This window comes from Leptinotarsa decemlineata, unplaced genomic scaffold (genome assembly GCF_025532065.1).
Source record: "Leptinotarsa decemlineata unplaced genomic scaffold, Ldec_3_MD MMD2_tig00000133_RagTag_RagTag, whole genome shotgun sequence".
Classification (NCBI taxonomy): domain Eukaryota; kingdom Metazoa; phylum Arthropoda; class Insecta; order Coleoptera; family Chrysomelidae; genus Leptinotarsa; species Leptinotarsa decemlineata.
In genome coordinates, this window is record NW_027412542.1 from 3,100,622 (window position 1) to 3,120,900 (window position 20,279).

Below are 20,279 nucleotides of genomic sequence, written 5' to 3' on the forward strand. Positions count from 1 at the left end.
TGACCAGAGTATACAACCGCAACGCACCGGTTTGCCATATATAACAATATAATTTATTGTCTCAATAATAGGTACAGATAATTGGGACTAGTTCCGTCGTTGGTCAGTAAGTACACAGAGTTCCGTCCTGGATCTCTTATTGGAACCCTCGAGTTGCGTCTCATGGCCAAAATTTGTACCTGAAATTCCGCGTGGCGCAACCCCCCATTTAAAAATGGGTGGGGGTAAAATCTAATTATGGAACGTAATCCAAAATTTGAAACCATTTAACTTCTTGTCACGGTTACGAACGCATCACACCCTTTTCAAACAATTGCAGTATTTGCATTATTTTCTCTATTAACTTTTTGTTTTATCATGGAGAATATCCAGTTCGAATCAATGCTTAGTGAGAAAGGTATAACCCTAATCGTTGTTGATAAATTCCGTTGGCACAAATCATTGGCTTATTGGCTAACAATATTCAACGTTGGGCTTGCATTCACAAACAGTGCACTTTTTTGAAGATAGCCGAAGACGGACGTATGGCTCAAGCATACAGATCATTCGTAACAAGAAGACCACCTTTTAAAGCGGCAAAATTAGTAACAGCTTGAAGAGGAAAGCTCTCGACGATTTTTCAGCACCTCCATCCAAGATGTTGCTCTAATTCACAATAATATTATGTATTGCAGGCGTTAAATGACTTTCATGACGCTCTTGATAGCATAAAAATCTATCTGAATCAGCCTAAAAATTTTCTTCAAATCAACGATTCCATCGAGAATATTGGTTGCTTTTCTACAGTTTCAATCTGTATTTCAACAACTCGGTTTAAGTCCAGCGTACAGTGATTGCAGAAGTCAGTTGCTTCATGAGATGAATCTTTGGACTTCCTTTTTTCCTCCATCTGAAGTCAGTGAATATACTACTGACAACGAGAGTGTAGAGTGAGCTTTCTCTTGACTGTAGGGGAAATACTCCGGACGAAATTCAGAGGTGCGTAATTAACTCCCGGACGGAACTCGAGTGAATACTTAAAAAAACAGGTTATTTTCCAAAAATTGAACGTTACATGAACTCTGCATGATCGTTAAATATCAAATAATTTAAAAACTTGTTGTCGATAGTTTTGCGAGTTCGAATTTCATAATTTATTCGTACTATCATGCACATAAGTTGGCATGAGAGGTTAATCAATATATTTCACCCGCATGTAATCGATATCAACAAAAGGCAGGTAACCTAGTTACAATCATTCAACAGTCAATTCGTGCAAAATTTATTTCTGTCTGCTTCTGCCACACTTTTGGACAGATGCAAGTTATACATATTTTTTGTGTTTCTTTTATTTTTTACCATCCATTTCGACATGTGTGATAATTAAATTTTTAACTATGTACAAAAAAGGGTTTTTGGTGAAAGTGGAAATTGATGTACAGAAGGTAAGCCCTTTAAAATTATATTATCGATAATACGATGATAATCACTTTATAACTGGACGGGGTGTTGATATAATTAGCGCAACAGGTGAAAATATTTAGGGGACATTTAATTGTATCTCTGTTGATCATTACAATTTTTTTCGAAAAATAAAACTTAGAAATTCACATACTTATTTGAGAAATACATAGATGGTTGAATATTACCTGAAAGAATATCATCACTTCTCTTCCTAAAGCTTTAATATATAGCTATTTGGTTTGACTGAAATACGCGTTATCACAATTTTATAAACTCCACTTTTGGTATTATTTTTTTGGTAGACTTAATTTTCATTCCAATGGTTATTTTCAATTTGAAAATTTTGTGTATAAGAATTGTATATGGGAATTGATGAAATGAAGTACCTATTCTTTACGATTTCCCCCACAAACTCATAACAAACGAAACACCTTGCTTGGTGTAATTTACTAGATAATTTACTTATGCAATTAGTGAAAAAAATTGTACTAGTCGCTAAACCTTTTTTATATGAACAAAAAGCTCGTCTGAATCGAAAAGAGTCGATTTCTAGACGACTTATAATTTGGCCATTTGTGTTGTTTTCTAACACGATAGTGGAAAATAGTCAAAAATGTATTTGATTATAAATTCATGTCATACCAAACATACATTTTTCAATGGAAGATCAAGTCTTATGGATTAATTACTTTCATAAAATATTATGTAGGTTTGTAACTAATCATGAACATTGATGAACATTATTCTTTTCGAATTAGTATGAATTCATCAAATAGGTATCTGAAAATTTCATCTCATATTGTAGTAAATCAAAAACTTCATTCCAAAATCAGTTTTTTTAATGTAATATATTAATAATTAAGTCATGTGGACACATGACTTATATTAATTTTCTCATAGAGAGAGATTTTGTGAATAACACATTATTCCACATTGAGCTGTTTGTATTCTATTTTATGTAGTACTATATTTTACCTTGATAAATCAAAATACATTTTGATTTATTAGGGACGGCCCCAGAGTTTTTGAAGCCCTGGTAAAACGTTAATTTGGCGCCCTACTTCGAAATTGTTCCGTATGTTCCAGATGTTCATAATAAAAATCCAAGAAAAGTATAAAAACATAATTAAAAATAAGATTTCATGTGAATCATCTGACTTTTATCATTGGCAAAACATTAACAAAAGAACTTAATGTGACAGTTTTCCACATAACAATCCATCAATAAAATATACTCTACGTGGCACAAAGGAGAGCGGCCAATTGTTTTGTCTCTGTTGAAAGACAAGAGAGAGCAAAACTTTGAGAAAGAAAACGCGGACGTAAAAAATTATTGACAAAAATAAGAAAGTAGTTGCTGAAATGTGAATTTTATTTTTGAAAAAAAAATAGAAAAAGACATGCTGATAATAACTTTTTAATATCTCATAAATATTAGAAAGAGGAGGTGAAAAGGCGGGAAAATTCATATGAAAAGTAGATTTTGATTGATTATTGAATAATGAGAAATTAGTGAGTCAATAAATTACTTTTTCTTGCCGACTTAGGTATAGTTCATGTAAACGATATAGTGCAACCTACTTTCCAACAGCTCCCCTTTAATAAGGGGAGTGACTTTTTTATCCTTTTCTGCCAGTCTTCTTTGATAATATTAGATACTTCTTCTTTAACTAGCTCTATTACCTTCTTATCAAATATTGGAAAATTATTTTTACGCCTGATGCATTGTTTCAATTTTCCCCAAATCAACTCGATGGGATTGAAAACACAAAAATAGGGGGAAAGTCTCAGTATGGTGTGTCAATACATTTTTTCAATAATTACAAAGAATTCGGAATCCATCCTTCACTTCCTCCGCAATTCACAATGAGTAGTCGCGATCATTTGTTTGCAGGCATGTTAGGCGTACACATTCTCGAACCATCAGTCCATCCTTTCGTAACTGTATCGTGAGTGTCATACCAAGTTTCGTCCAAATAGAAAATTTGCCGTTGTTCTTGTCTATATTTAGTTATTTGTTCTAAGTATTTTTTTAGCGATTCCACTATTCTACTTTCCATAACCGCTTGACGTTTGTTTATTATTTTAAATCTGAATCTTAGTTTCTTTATGCAATTCTGAATAGTTTTTGTCACATCAGCTCACGTAATGGCCGTATTCAATTTCTTCCTTATGATTTCAGTGGTAGGAATCTCATTGCTTTTGTTTTTTCAATGATTTTATTAGATGAACATCTAAAGGTTTTGGTAATCCTGTATTACATCACGTCTTGCGTTCATAAGGTTTGTTTTAGACAATTTTACGTACAGTTGAGAAAGGAATTTCGGTCAAATCTGATGTTGCTTGTAATAATTTGTTTCCCTCGAAATCAAACTTGAGATGTAGATTCTTATATACATTGAAACATACTCTCTGTGTTGCAATATTCAAATGCATCCGAATCTTATTTACTGGTATCTTTTTTTCGCATTGTTCAACATCGCCATTTGAATCACCACACTGGAAGAGGTATGCGTTGTTATCACACTCGTTATTACCATTAGTATTTTTCCAAGGACGCCACATTTTAAACAGATAACAAAAATTTTAAGTAATTATAACTGCACCAATATCGAATTTCAACACTAAAATCACGATCAGTTCCTGAACTAAACATTAACAACACGACTGCTATAACCATCCTCGCATTCTATCCGTCACCGTAACATGACTTCAAATTTAATTTTATGACTCTTCAGCCAATCATAAAACTCGGTTAGTAAAAGTTATCCAATACGAACCGCCAATTCTTCAGTCAAGACTAGTTGGCAGCGGCTTTATTTCTCTATATTGGTTTTTTTTTGGCATTTGAGAACACCGACACCTTTAACTATGCACAATACCGGTTACTTCGACTATACTATATTTGTGAAAATCTGTGCTAAACTGCTCTAATTTTGGCATCAGCATTTTGGTAATTGCTCTTGAATCTGGTTTTTGGAACTGCTTACAATACAACTCATGTCGCCTTTTGTATAATTTCAAAAAGGCTTTCATTGTCTGAAAATAGATGGTCAAAACAATTCTGAAAATTCATAAATCGTCCGAAGTTTTCCTGTTCATCGGTGTTGCAAAATCGTGAACCCATTATTCGTGAAAACTTCCTCTACGGATCCGCCAACTGTAAAAAAATATATGTACAGTGCTTTTCAGATAAAAGTATCCACCTTTAATAACTTTTGTAATAATGGTATTTAGGAAAAATCCAAAAACACGTCAATTTATGTTGGAATGGGCAAGCATTATGGCTTATTTAAACTTACTGGAAAAGCCACCCCCTCACCCCTAGCATCATCCCTTTTTTTTAATTACTTCTCATATTTTTTTATGTAAAATTTGGATACTCCTCTTTGAGCTGATTTCAAAAATGTATAATACTTGTAGGTTAAAGTGGTTAGTTTATGAGAAAAACAATTTTTCTTTTAATAGCACAAATTTTACTTATTTTTTACTTTCACCTTATTTGCCTGTAATAAAATGGGTTGTACAACAGTTCAAACTCTTTAATCTTTTTAACTGTGCTATTTATTATGAAGTTACAATAAATGTTCAAAATGAGTACCATTCACTTCCATACAATGGTATAATCTATTTTGAAATGCCTCTCTGACATTGCTTAATACGGCTGGATTTAATTGTTGACATTCATTTTCTATCCTCTCTCGTAAATCATCCAGAGATTCTGGTTGGGTAGCATAAACTTTTGTTTTTAAATACCCCCATAAAAAGAAGTCTAGGGGTGTTAAATCCGGTGACCTAGGTGGCCACTACATCATCTGCCCTCTTCTACCTATCCAACGAGCGGGGAATGTTTCGTTTAAAAATTGTCGGACAGGCATAGCATAGTGTGGGGGAGCTCCGTCTTGTTGAAATACCAGTAAATCTTCGGAAAGGTTATCATCATTTTCTATTATTGTTGTAATACGTGGGTCAACCCCTTCCCTGAGTAACTCAAGATATGATTCACCATTTAAATTTCCGTTGATGAAGAAAGGTCCGACAATGTGGTCACCTAGGATACCACACCAAACGTTTAACTTTTGGGGATGTTGTGTATGGAATTCACGCATAATATGTGGATCACTTTCAGCCCAATATCTACAATTATGCCTATTTACTAAGCCATTTAATGAAAATGAGCTTTCATCAGAAAAGCAAATATTGTTTAACAATTGTGGATTGTTATTGATAAATTGCGTCATTGATTCGCAAAACTCTAGACGACGATCAAAATCATCTTCATTCAACTCGTGCACCAACTTAACTTTGTATGGGTGGTACTTGAATTTATGTAGAACTCGGAAAACTGTAGAAGATGAAACACCGATCGCTCTACTTATTGTTGACAACGATTGGGGTTGTTGAGCCTCTAAGCTGACTTGCCCTAAAATTGCCACTTGGATTGCTTCGTTATTTACGAGTCCCTCTCGCTTATGCACTTTATTGCAAACAGACCCTGTTGTGGTAAATTTCTCCATCAGTTGAATTACATACTTATGAGTTGCATGTCTTCCGTCATGTAATTCGTTAAATATTATAGCAGCAGCTTTTGCACAATTATTATTTTGGTAGTATAAACCTACAATTTCAATTCTTTCTTGCAAAGAGTAAACCATTTCAGCGAAACAAAATAAATAATGTATCAAAGTACACTATCAATAGTGACTACAAATTCTAGTTGACAATGTCAAACTTTAATAAAAAGTAGAGTTTTTTGTTATTTGGATTTTTGAAGTAGAATAAATAGCACAGTTAAACAGATTAAAGAGTTTGAACTGTTGTACAACCCATTTTAGTACAGGCAAATAAGGTGAAAGTAAAAAATAAGTAAAATTTGTGCTATTAAAAGAAAAATTATTTATCTCATAAACTAACCACTTTAACCTACAAGTATTATACATTTTTGAAATCAGCTCAAAGAGGAGTATCCAAATTTTACATAAAAAATATGAGAAGTAATTAAAAAAAAAAGGGATGATGCTAGGGGTGAGGGGGTGGCTTTTCCAGTAAGTTTAAATAAGCCATAATGCTTGCCCCTTCCAACATAAATTGACGTGTTTTTGGATTTTTCCTAAATACCAGTATTACAAAAGTTATTAAAGGTGGATACTTTTATCTGAAAAGCACTGTATAATATTTTCCATCATGAATTTGCAATATAATTGCAGGTAACCTGTCCAGGAGTATGGCTCTGTTCAAATGGGAAAGTATCACTACAAATTCATATGTTCGACTCATCTACGCAAACAAAAACGTGCAGACCTGTTTTTCCTATATTGTGCAACGAAAAATTTGTTTTTACGAAAACATTTTTTAATGACCATCGTTTGAACGAACTACAAAGGAGTTTGAGTAAGTATAAACTATTTTTTCCAGTTTGAAGGCTTCTACATTTTGGGTATCAATAATATACCAGGTCTGGAAAAGCATTTACAATAAACAGATCGACCATTCTTGCTTGACTTCTGTTCAAAATACAGTGCGCATCATAAGTGTTACCCCCCCTATCTAACTCGTTACTGGACTATTGTTAGGAAAATTGCCGAGACACGTCGATTTTTAATTTCTACAATGTACATTTGAGTATGAACAGTTCACCCCTAATTTCATCCCTTACTGGAGGGGAGCAACCCTTTCGAAAAATTCAAATAGCATGGGGTGGTGAGTGATAGCTCATTTGATAGGGGGTTTTATTCTCTATTCAACCGTGCAAAGGAATTTAAATTTGCTGCAGTAATTGAAGAGTTGTGATTGTTTAAGTATAACGACAATTAAGATGGCGCAATCACAATAAAAAATTCGGCCCTGTATGATATCGGTTTTGATTCATACGTCGAGTGAGACGTTTTTGTCATTTGCGTAGATATCAACTGCCACTGATATTCATCAACTGATATTCATCTTCCCACAATGGTTGTACTACGTGCTTCAAATGAGAAATGCGAAACGATTGTTATTTTTTGTGAGGCTCATCGCAATTATCATGAGGATATACGAATGTTCAATGAACGTTTTCCAGATCGCCGCGCCGTGTTGATAGACATTATTTCAAACAGCTAGTGAAAAATTTTATGAGAACGGTAGTGTGCAAAACAAAACACGATCTGGGCGATCTACTACAGCGGAAGATAAACACGTGGACATTATGAGCGAGTTTGTGAATAATCCGTCTTCATCGAGTAGAACTGTTGCCTTGAATTGTGAGGTTTCGCAGATGACGATATTGAGAGTTCTAAAGAAAAATAAATTTCATCCCTACAAAATAAAAATGGTGCATAAATGGTGAAATTGTCTCTAACAATATTTTGCGAAATCCCACTTATTTGAAACACATTTGTTTCAGTGATGAGACTACATTTTTTTAAACGGTCACGTGCATAGACAAAATGTGAGGTACACAAAATGTGGATTACGGAAGTGTGTGCAACAATTACTCGCGATACTCTGCAAAGTGTCAGGACTGAAACTAAAAATAGACTATATTTTTGCCAGAAGGTCAACGGGGAACATTTTGAACATTTACTGTAATAACAGAAAAAGTTAGTGATAGTTTAGTTGACTTCCTGTTTGTGGTATAATTGTTTGCACGGTTGAATATAAAATAAAACCCCCTATCAAAGGAGCTATCACTCACCACCCCATGCTATTTGAATTTTTCAAAAGGGTTGCTCCCCTCCAGTAAGGGATGAAATTAGGGGTGAACTGTTCATACTCAAATGTACATTGTAGAAATTAAAAAATCGACGTGTCTCGGCGATTTTCCAGTCCAGTAACGAGTTAGATAGGGGGGGTAACACTTATGATTCGCACTGTATAAGGTGAATTTCAAAATTTCGCGTGCTACGTACATTCGATTCACGATTTTTTAAATTTTCTTATATTGGTATACTCTTCACGAACATATGTTCACAGTTTCAGCTATTTAGCATGTTTAGTTTGTTGGTGAGAGGCCTAAAAGTTAGAAGTGTTTTGTGTGTTCGGCAATGTTCTGCTATCGAAAAAAATGGATGAAAAATTTGCATCACATTTTGTGTAAAAAAAAGGGAATTAAGTGCTCAAAAACACTTGTAATGAGGACAGTGGCGTACAGTAATTGCACTCTGAGCCAGTAAAATGTTTACAAGTGGTACAAGCTTTTCACAGACGCGGGCCAGTTGCTCGCCCTGGCCCGCGACTGGCTCATACCTTGCCATTTTTTCGTAAATTTTTGATATAAACAATGTGGTAGCGAAGTTCGTTCCGAAATTGCTGAATTTTGACAAAAAAAAAACCGTCGCTTGAGCATCGCTCAGGAATCGTTGAATGACGTCAACGGCGATCCAGGTATGCCTAAGAGGGTCATAACTAGTGACAAATCATGGATATATGGTTAAGACATTGAAACCAAAGTCCAATTGTTCTAATGGAAGAGCTCAGGAGAGCCAAAACCAAAAAAGCACGCCAAGTTCTATCAAATGTCATGGTTTTACTCACTATTTTCTTCGATTACTGTGGTGTAGTGTACCAGGAGTTCTTACCACATGGTCGTACGACCAATAAGGAGTATGAGCTGGAAGTTATGCGCCGCTTACATGAAGCAATACAAGGATTGGAGGATTGGAAGAAACGTTGGGTATTATTATGTTTTCCCCGTTTGACCAATAATCATTGAACAATAATCAAACTTAACTTTATTTCACTTTACATAAAACAAACACTTCAACTATTATTCGAATGTCTATCGCCTTATTAGATCACTTCGCATACCGCACTGCAACTTCCATTTGACTGTCTCGATATGCTCGTGGCTAGCGTTTATATATCGTAATGGAATGCGGTAAAAAATTCGCTGCAATTCCATCGAAGTCGGTAGCATTATTCTCGCTGCATCTAGAGGGGCAGCGATGTCGTACATTCGCGCGCTCTTAGCTACGTCACAATTGGTTTATGGATACCAGTGGCGGTAGGCGTTATTTTCTTTAGGGCATGATTTACGACAGTATTATACCTGAGGGGGCTACTTCGAAGGGAACAAAATAGAAATTGATGAATGAATAAATATTTTTTGAGAACATTTACCTAATTTTTGGAACAGACAGCGTATATGAGATGATGTCAGCAAATTACCAACAAACAATTCAATAATCACCGAAATTCCAAAGTAATATAATTAAAAAGTAAAAAGGTTGTGAAACCGTCAAAAGCGAATTCGATTTTATAGCCGATTCTGCCAATTATCAAAGAATACAATATAGAATACAAAATTAGTTTTCGAAGGTATCGCAAGGAAGACGATTTTGAAATTTATTGAAATTTCAGATAACGAGTGGTTTTACTCGGAGCTGATTCAGTGGAAATCATGCGACGAAGGATGTGTATTAGCAAGTTTTCGCAGTACCCTAGATGATTTATTATATCCATCATCATTCGTCGGTTCGATGGCAGGAATGGACATAGACTTATTAATGGAACCAACAAATCTATTTCCAGTAAGAACCTACTTTGTAATCATCAACGAAAATGTTCAATTACCTCGATTGAATTTTAATATTCTGTGCTTACTAGTTATGACTTGTTAAGAAGCTTAGTGTCAATGATCTTTACTTGTATAGTGTGACCAGTTGAAATTCTCATCTTATGAGTCTACTTTATCTCCTTAAGATGCCAACCTAGGTAGGGGAATTATGTATGACAATGTACGTATAAGACGCTTCATGGAAATTTGCAAAGTCATGTTTATTAATAATTTGATTAGAACTAAAACTATGACTAAAACTATGACTTTTTATCATCGACTCTTGAATCGTTTGAGAGACTGCTTTTAGTAAGCATCATTGACTTGTTAGTAAGTATGCAGAAGGAGCGGGAGCTTCTCAATCCCCAACTCCTGATCCAATAACTTAACCTAAAAAAAGGTTTAGTGGTGCAGCCAGGAAACGACTGTGTCGTCTCCTCAAGAGCGGGGTACCTTATAAAACCGCCTTGCACCAAATTTTTGAACGGCGTACGCAGAATCTGTCTCAGGTGGAAGAACAAACCCCCCATGAGCAGGTTAGCAAACGTTTGCGCTTAAGTAATGATTCAACAAAATCAGAGGCAAAAAAGCCCTGCACGATTGAATCTAATGCATCGTCAGGTATAGCTGACGTGCAAAAATCTTCATATGGGAAGGTTGTCGAGGGTATCAAGGTGGGAATCTTGCACCTTGACCATCCGACTAGCTCATTAACAATGAAACAGCATTACATATACTTTGTGCCTGTTCCGTTGGGGACCGAATCAGATTTTTAGAGTTCCGCATAGCCGTACTCTTACCATCTGACACGAAAGACCACTTACCATACAAACTAATCGGGTTCGTTAAGAAGCTGGGCTTATTCGGTCGAGTGTGAATAGGTGTGAGCCACAATAAACCCTTGCGGGTTGCAATGGAGGGTCGAATAGACCCACTCACTTTGTACCTAATCGTACCTGAGTACGCAGAATCAAAACTTCTTCATCCTGGCAACCCCACATAACAAATCAGAGATTGTCTTGTATTTTCTTAGTTCCTCATCCTCAAGGATAGTAGATTCTGAGGTGTGCGACTTTAGTGTTTGATTAATCTTATTTAATGTTGCCCTTAAAAATTTGGTGTACTTGGTTCTCAGTACATTTATTTGAGGTGTTCTATAATAAAGATCTTCAGATACCATAAATATTTTATAATTACTAGTAAACGATTATTTATCAGTAAATGATAATTTAATGATTTCTAATTAATTATTAAATTGTTATTCTCAGGGAACAATTTCGCCAAAGTTAGAGGTTAGTACTAAAACTACAGTTGAAGAAACCTTCTTTGATCTTCAGTCGGATAGTTCAAGAACAACATTGGTAAAATCGAAACCGACGATATCAAGACCACCGCACCAGAAAGGGTTTCCGAGAAGAGTTTGCCACTCCGTTGCATTCAGCAGGTGAGAAAGATTTACTTCATGTTGAAAGAGGGCTCTGAGACGTGAGGAATGGAAAAATTGAAGCACTTTTTACAGAGATTAGTCATTTTTTTTTGGTCCCTTGGGAGCTGTCTGACTTGTCCATTCAGTCCAAGTCTCCAGAAAATACTACAGCCTCTTGGGCTTGTTGCGTTTATTCTCCCATCTTCTCATGACATCCATTCTATCAGTCTCGTTCCCTGTACTAGTTTGTACAGGTTCCGTGTTGGATGTTGTCATATTCTTCTGGATGTAATTTTGTACGTTCATATATTGCCTGCCTCCTATGATTCAGTGCCTCGTATTCGTATAAGATGTGTAGATCTGTTTCTATCCCTTCGTTGCATAGTCTGCATCTGAGGTCTCCGTTATACAGCCCCATTTTATTCAGGTCCTGTCCTGTCCTGTCATTGTCCTCTAAGCGGACAATGACCGGTTAGTAACCCTATATTGAAGTAGTTCTTCGGTTCTTTTCTCGGTCGATTCTCTAATGAAGGTTCTACTGTGTTTGTTGCCAGGTACTTTTGTCCTGTACTCTGTGTACTTCTTATCGGTCCATGTCCTAATCTGGTTTGGTACCAATGATTTTGGTACTTCCAGAGCTGGTTCAGGACCAGCTCTGGAAGTACTAGATCCGTGTCTAGCGCTCTGTCATTAGCTTTATCATTACCTGTGATTCCTGAATGCCCTGGCATCCAGCACAAAGTTAATTTTTTCCCAGACCAGTTTTGATGTCACCTTCGGGTTTGTCAGAGCCCCTAGTGCGCTCTTGCTGTCTGTTAAAATATTGATCCGCTCATTTCTTTGAGGTCTCAATTTAATAAGCCTTGCACACTGCAACATAGCACACACTTCCGCCTGAAAGACGGATGTGTATAGTCCTAGCGTCCTAGAGTCTTATCGAGACAAATACCGATGTTCACAGCACACCATTGACACCTCAAGTTATTATATTTTAATATTTTTGACTTTGTACCAACATACAGTTCTTTCTGGAAGGTGCAAACAATTTCATAAAGCGTCAAATATTATTTTGTGAAGTTTTCATACTTTTGTCTTCCATTGAAATCTTCTCCCCTCCCCGAATCAAAATCTTTTGTGCGTTCTTGTCAGAAATAAGTATCCACCTACTCTTTTTGTCTCCATCTAATCTAAACTTTCTGATAAAAAAATCTCTTCGAACAATAAAGCAAAGTTTTAATCAATAAATTCATAATCATTCTAATGATGTTTGTTGTCAGTAATGTTACTTCTATGTGAAGGTACTTTATAATAAAATAAATGGAATGCTTCTCGAATAATAACTTCATTGAATAAGCAATTCATTGAAACATTCGAACATTACTCTTCAATTACACTCTATAATTATTGCACTCAATTCACTTGTTCACTTATCGCTTTCCTTGCTCTCGATCTATCACGCGTTACGTACTATTCTTATCTTTTGGAAGATGATACATCAGAAATCCACGTTCATAGACGCTACATTGGGGAGAAGTACACTCAACAGCATATAAACTAAGGAAAATTGTTGCAGGGCTCAAAAAAATATACCGTTAAAGAGAAAGGCGAGGCCTCCCTTCAAATATTCCAAAGTATCAGACGACTTGATTTTGAGGACTAATCCCAATATAGTTTTGGGAGGTGATCAATCTGATGCCGATAAAGCTTCAACTATTTCGCACTGCTATTGCGCGTGAGTATTTTATGTGACCCTTTCATGTTTTACCGATTTCGAGACAAATATATTGTTAGAAATGAAGTAAGGCATAGTAGGGATCGGATGTCAATTTTTTCTGGTATCTTTTCTTTTCAAGATCTAAAAAGTCGAAGAGTGCAAATTCGCAAATGATAGGGAACTGGCTAGCACAAACCTATCAGGAAGGCCGTGGTGAGTACTAATAAAAAAAAGTAATTAATTACTGGTTTAATGACTGTAGGTAGGTAACTTGAGAGTTGAAGGAGTCTCTAGTTCAAAATGTGTTTTGTAAAATTTTTGATGACTATTTTTTGACATTTTCATTTGCTTTGCCATACTTCCGATTTGACCGGAAATGACCCCAACTTTCGAGTTTTGAATAGGACATTCAGAAAAACAGAGAAAATATAAAGTGAAAGTGTGTGGCATCAAATCATTCGGAAAAATTCATATTTGCGATTGTGACTGTGACGATTGTGAAGTCATAAGCCTCAAAGTCGTAGTTTTCCCATGTTACTTGATCACGAATGAAGCGATTTACACGATCCACGGCATTCTAGATCAAAAAATAAAAATTGGAATAAAAATTATTTTATTTGTCAAATATTGACAAGTGAAGTATTGTTGGATTTATAATGTCATTCTCCAACGAAATAAGTAAAAATATATAGGATGTCCCATTCAAAACTCGAAAGTTGGGGTCATTTCCGGTCAAACCGGAAGTACGGCAAAGCAAGTGAATATGTCAAAAAATGTAAATTGAACTATAATACACAACCCCCAAATTTCGTTTTTCTATCTTCAATAATAAAAAAGTTATAGGGATGAGCCACCTTAAAGAATCACCCGGTATACTGAAAGATTATCATTTCGACATCTAGTAGGCTTGTTATTTCATCGATAATTAAAATTTATTTGGGGCTTCCAATAGAATACAGGGTGTAACTAAATAAGTGTAAAACATTTAAGGGGGTGATTCCTCATCGAAAAAAAGATAGGATCTTTCATATAAAGAAATTTCATTGGAGCATCCCTTATTAAGATACAGCCCCTTGAAGGGGGTACATAAAATTTGTATAACAATTTTTTTCACAAGCACTAAAAAAGTTACAATATTGAAATTAACCTGACGTTTTGTACTACCAAAAAGACACTCAGCCAGTAATTTATTTGGTTTACCCCATGGTTGTAAGTGGTGGAAAACGCTACCCCTAAAATTCATTTCCAATGTAACTTTTTGTCTTATTATTTGTTTACCATTTTAAAATTTATTTCCGATAGCCTGTTTTATTCTAAACAAAAAATGTCTCTTGGGTTTTTTGCCCAAAATAAACCAGTTCGCAGCAAAAATGAGGCTCAATTAAATCATCCCCAATAACTCTGAGCCACACGTTAAGAGAAAACTGTTCTTGATGGTTAGTTTCGACAATAGCATGAGGGTTTTCATCAGCCCATACGTGGTGATTATGAAAATTAATAATCTTGTCCCAAAAAAACTACATTCGTCTGTGAATTCTATCGTCTTCAGAAAGTCAAAATTTCTTCTAATCATTTCCAGCATCCAATTGCAAAATTCAAGACGGTTCGGAAAGTCTCGCGGTAACAGTGCCTGTACTCGTTGCAGATGGTAAGGGAATAAGAGTTGTTCCTTTAAAATTCGAAATACCGTCATATGATCAACATTTAGCTGGAAAGCAATCTTTCTAGTACTGTTCTTCAATCAAATTAAGTACTGCTTCCTCAAGCTGTGGTGTTCGTACTTCTCGATGGCGACCACAATCCTGTGTTCTTTTGTCGATTGAACCATATTCTCGTAATCGTTGATGAAGTCGAGCAAATATTCTATGTGAAGGATGCTGCAGTTGAGGATACATTTCAGCATATCTTCTAAAAGCTTCTAACCCATTCCCCTGCGACAGACCGTAAACGTAATGCATATCAGCCATTTCCTCATTTGTGTATGCCATTTTAATAACAAGTGAAATATTAATGAAACAAATTAAGAACAGAACAACAACACACAATTAGTATTAATTCTCCAGGAACATTTGAGCGAATACGTGACTCAATGCGCCGACGTCTAGACGCATGCGTAATGTCTGAAGGACATATTGAACATTTCCTATGATTTCTACATGTTGGGTGTTTTGTTATTGATAAATTAGTTCTGTTTATTACCCTTTAATCGTTTAATGCAGGTACTAACTACAAAATAACAATAAATCCAGTTCGCATGTATGACGATGTATCTCTGTAGTTGTTCGTAAAATAATTTTTTCCTGCGAACTGGTTTATTTTGGGCAAAAAACCCAAGAGACATTTTTTGTTAGAATGAAACAGGCTATCGGTAATAAATTTTAAAATGGTAAACAAATAATAAGACAAAAAGTTACATTGGAAATGAATTTTAGGGGTAGCGTTTTCCACCCCTTACAACCATGGGGTAAACCAAATAAATTACTGGCTGAGTGTCTTTTTGGTAGTACAAAACGTCAGGTCAATTTCAATATTGTAAATTTTTCAGTGCTTGTGAAAAAAATTGTTATACAAATTTCATGTACCTACCCCCTTTAAGGGGCTGTATCTTAACAAAGGATGTTCCAATGAAGTTTCTTTATATGAAAGATCCTATCTTTTTTTCGATGAGGAATCACCCCCTTAAATGTTTTACACTTATTTAGTTACACCCTGTATACAATGTATTTTAAATTTAAGTGAATGTATGTAACTTATATTTTCTCTGTAACAATTAGTCGTATGGTGACCATTGTATGTCAACGGCGAACACTATAGATTATTGAATACTAACTTCTTTTGGCCTGAATTGGGTGATCTGGACACCAACGACATGTGGTTTCAACAGGACGGCGCTACGTGCCACACATCTCATGTCACATTGGATATTCTGCACGAGCTATTTGAGGGCATGGTCATCTCAAGTGGAGGTAATGTAAACTGGCCACCGATATCGTGCGATTTGATCCCGTCAGACTTTTTCTTGTGAGGTTTTCTCTAATCGCAGGTGTATGCGAATAAGCCACAAACCGCAGCGGTCTTTAAAGCCGAATATTACCCATGCCATCGGTCAAATTCAGACTGATTTTTGCGCCAGAGTCATGGAAAATTGGACATTTCGAATGTGCTCCACCCCGAGAAGCCGTGGTGGATATTTGAATGATATTATATTCAATAGGTCTTTAAAACGAATGATAATTGTCCATATCTCACACACACTTTGTTTCATTTAAATTTAAAGATAGAAAGATCTTAATAAAAGACAATATAGAAAGTCAAAACATAGTGATTTTGTGATGAAATTTAAGTGGATATACAATCTTTAGAATAGTTTATGTACAATTCCATAAATAACACTAATAAGTTTACTTTTTTTTTGTTTTAGGTAAAGTACACAGTAAGACCGATAATCACAAAGAAACCTGTTCTCTGTGCACCATGTATGACGGTTATTTCATCTCCAATTGTCCTAAACCGGTATTTATTAAAAATTACTGATAATTTTTTCTATGTTCACTTTTGATTTAACTGTCTTTCAGAAAAGTTCGCGCCATTCGTGGGTAACAAGCAGAAGTAAGCCTCCAAAGTTGTGTTGGTACTGTAAACAAAATTACTCCGAAACATATCCGACACCGGCGTTTAAAAATGGGTCTTCATGTAAATCAGATGTGTCCGATAGTTCCAGGAAAAGAGTTTGTTTTTGTTCACCAACCGAGAAAGCGAGTACTTTAGCCCAGCGATTGCATGACAAATTATCCAAGACACTCGATACCAATAGCAGACTTTTTCAAAGATGCATTGATTTTGACGATTGCTAGGACACACATTTTTAAGGTATAAGGAAGTGACAAATTAATCACTTCTTTTTGCTTGATCAAATAAAACACAAATTGTTAGTTAAATACTTTCTTTTCAATCACTCATCAAATATTTATGGAGATGTATCGGCAATATTCCAGTTATTGTTTTCTTGTAGACAATTAGGAAGTCTTTAGAGCTATATGGTTATATAAGAGATTAGAATAATATTCAAACAATACAGTATGGTGAGAAGTCCCTCCTCTTAACTTTTGACAGGTACAAAATATCTAGTTCGAACGAAATTTAAGTAAAAATGCATCGTTTCTAGTACTATTTGGTAATAAATGCAATAGTGTTCGTTACTCTTCGCCGATTCTTCATTCAAGTCTGGTTTGTTAGCCGGATTAGCCGTCGAAAATCGGATTAACCGTCCCTTAATTTCGATGACAAATGTATTCAAAACTTTGTTTATTGTAAGAAATATTGAAAAAAAAACACCTCTCACATCCTGACAATAATGAAGTTCCAAAACAAGCAATTTTCCCAATCACCCTTATGTCAAGTAATGAACAATAAAAGCTTGGCGACATAGTGTCCTTCCTAAAAAATACAAGAGAAAGAAAATATAAAACAAGTTCATGAGTATTTAAGAGACATGTTGCAAGCTTGTGATTTCTCTCTCATCATTTCTCTGTCCTACGATTATGACTCTTTTATTTTTTGTTTTTCATCATTGCTATGTCCAAAATTAAAATATGTCCGCATCTCTATCACCTCAAAAAGGTAATACCGAATCTAGCTTTTCCTGTAAAAAAATGTAATATACTGAGAAAGATATAAGACGCTCAAGTATTCAAAACGTATTCGACTGTGATTGAAATACATTCATTCTGGTGTTGAAAGAAACGATGATGTCACATCAATTATGGTTTGAAACGTATTCATGATGATTAAAAACTAACGTGAGGTTGGTTTTGAAAGTACATTACGTCAGTTTCTGTTTTATTTTGATCGTTACAGCACCGTATATAACTTTTACTTATATACGGAGCACCGTATATGAGTTTTACTTCTATACGGTGGTTACCCAACAAACAATACAACGATGGCAAAAGTGCGGCCCATTGAAGTTTATGATGGGAAAGTGCCTGTGTTGGCAAATTGTCAATGGGCTAATATATGCCCTTCAGTTGCAGGCTTTCACCAAATAACCAACATTGGGCCAGTAGTGGTTTATAGTAGTTAAGTCATTGAATGGAATTGTCATTTGTCAGTTATGATACTTATTTTATTTTTTCTATTTGTAATATTTTTTTAACCCAAATGTCGAACATTCATGTATATATATATATATATATATATATATATATATATATATATATATATATATATATATATATATATATATATATATATATATATAGAGTAAACCTATATGCAATGGCCTAATGCGGGAGATTGGTGCTTGGCCATTAATATCAGGTGTGGGGAAATTGTAACAGGCCATTGATTTCCCTTAGAATATTGTTTGTTGGGCAAGAACAAGGCTGTTACTGGCCTATTGCATTTTCAGATATATGAGAGTGCTGGCCCATTACTGGGAGTTTAAAATGATCTGATGGGAACTTGTACCGGGGCTGCTGTCGGCCAGAGTAAATAACCTATACGCAATGGCCCATTGCGGCAGATTGGTGCTTGGCCATCAATATCAGGTGTGGGGAAATTGTAACAGGCCATTGATTTCCCTTAGAATATTGTTTGTTGGGTATGGTTTATAAAGTGCTGAAATTGAGGTTACAAAAAATTGAAAAGTTCTCTCTCTCTCTCTAATTTTATGGACGTTGCTTTACACTCGGGCTCAGGCTCCTCCTGTCAAATTGACAAAAGCTTCGTCGGGGGGGACGCAGTGGTCTTGCTCGAAGCAATGCTGCCACCCCTTTTTTGTCACACTTTTTATAATAAAAAACGATGTTTTTTTACTGTCGCCTCCTGATCAGGAGACCCTTTGGTTTTTTCATATATAGTTATTGTCTCGCCTCCTCTTCGGGAGACCTTCTGATTTTTGAATTCACATATAAGACCCTTTACGTGGTTCGGCCTGGATACCGGCGTGAATAAAGGGGCCCTTAAACTTCACTTTTTTTAAAAACTCACACATTTCAGTAGCATTACAAAGGCTAGCACAACACAAAACGGAGCCCCACGATAGCACATGGCATCCACATACCTTCTTTGTGGACGGACGTTATCAGCACGTCCGTCCACTACCACAACGAGACTGAATTGAAAAGTTTGTTTCCATCATTGAATTTGACATCTGACACGAATTGAATCATTCCATTTTGGCGAATCTTATTATTAATGACGTCACTGCGAATCGTTTTTGAATACATGCTCGAATACGATTAAACGCCAGAAAACACCTATAATAACATAGCATACAGTGTAAGATTTCTTAAAGGTTCAGCATGTATTTCACTTATTAATTATCATTATTGTTGTCCGTATCTAACAAAATCTCCACGAATATATGAAAATAAACAATGATCAGAGGTGACTTCCATTTGGAAATAAGAAACATGACAATAAAAAACGAAGTGCCGCTCATAAAGTTCGAGCAATCAAACTTCATAGCAGTTGCTACTAAACTATATAAATCTATTAAGTTTTACTGTTTCTATAGTGGTTGCTGTACATGTAAATGCAGCCCTAAATGTTTTGTATTTTTCTGTTGCAGGAAACTTGCAAAAAATTACCTGGCATTCATGTGATAAGACGAGTGGAATGTACAAGAATCACCTCGCATTCTTTAATTAATGAATATGTGGACCGCATGATAGGATACTAGAGATAAATTATTTGTAGTTGTCATATACTTAAAATAAAACATAAAAAAATGTATTTAGCTTTTTTTTTGCTGTCGCTTGTTAGAACTTAGAACTAATCGGCATTCTGAACATATTTGCATGATCTTCGAAACGACCTGTAAACCCCATTCGAATGTTCCGCTACATTTATCAAATTCCAGTATAATACAGATCGCATTCTGACGTATGTTCGTCTATTCCAGAAAATTGGTAATCTGCTACAATAATATTTTTTGTCGTGTTCAAGGCGAGCCATATTACGGAATTTCTGATATTTCTCTAGCTCGTGTTGCTGCTTCTTTAGAGGTGCTTCCATCTCTAACATTGAAAGCGGATCATTGAATACGGAAGCAATTCTAAAGAAGCTAGCTACGCCTGTTAGCGAAGTCATTGAGGTCTGACAAATGTATTACTATATAGATTTGGTGAATATTTTGATGTTGAATCGCTACGTTCAGA

At 35.5% G+C, this 20,279-nt stretch overlaps 1 protein-coding gene across 1 annotated transcript; it reads left to right on the forward strand.

The window, feature by feature from the left end:
• The first annotated feature begins 1,226 nt into the window (after positions 1-1,226).
• On the forward strand, positions 1,227-19,852 carry LOC111507214 (uncharacterized). Its single transcript, XM_074172562.1, has 9 exons — positions 1,227-1,424; positions 6,651-6,834; positions 9,781-9,950; positions 11,245-11,420; positions 12,976-13,134; positions 13,256-13,329; positions 16,538-16,629; positions 16,692-16,986; positions 19,691-19,852. Exons 1-8 carry the CDS (start codon positions 1,377-1,379, stop codon positions 16,968-16,970), a joined length of 1,182 nt encoding a protein of 393 aa, XP_074028663.1. The 5' UTR covers positions 1,227-1,376; the 3' UTR covers positions 16,971-16,986; positions 19,691-19,852.
• Positions 19,853-20,279: the final 427 nt, after the last annotated feature.

Bases quoted from the DNA above. Each gene is read 5' to 3' on its own strand.
- LOC111507214 (XM_074172562.1), top strand. From the start codon at position 1,377: ATGTACAAAAAAGGGTTTTTGGTGAAAGTGGAAATTGATGTACAGAAG. The intron at 13,135-13,255 runs GTGAGTATTTTA...TTTCTTTTCAAG, and splicing joins ATTTCGCACTGCTATTGCGC to ATCTAAAAAGTCGAAGAGTG. The intron at 13,330-16,537 runs GTGAGTACTAAT...TTTTTGTTTTAG, and splicing joins AACCTATCAGGAAGGCCGTG to GTAAAGTACACAGTAAGACC.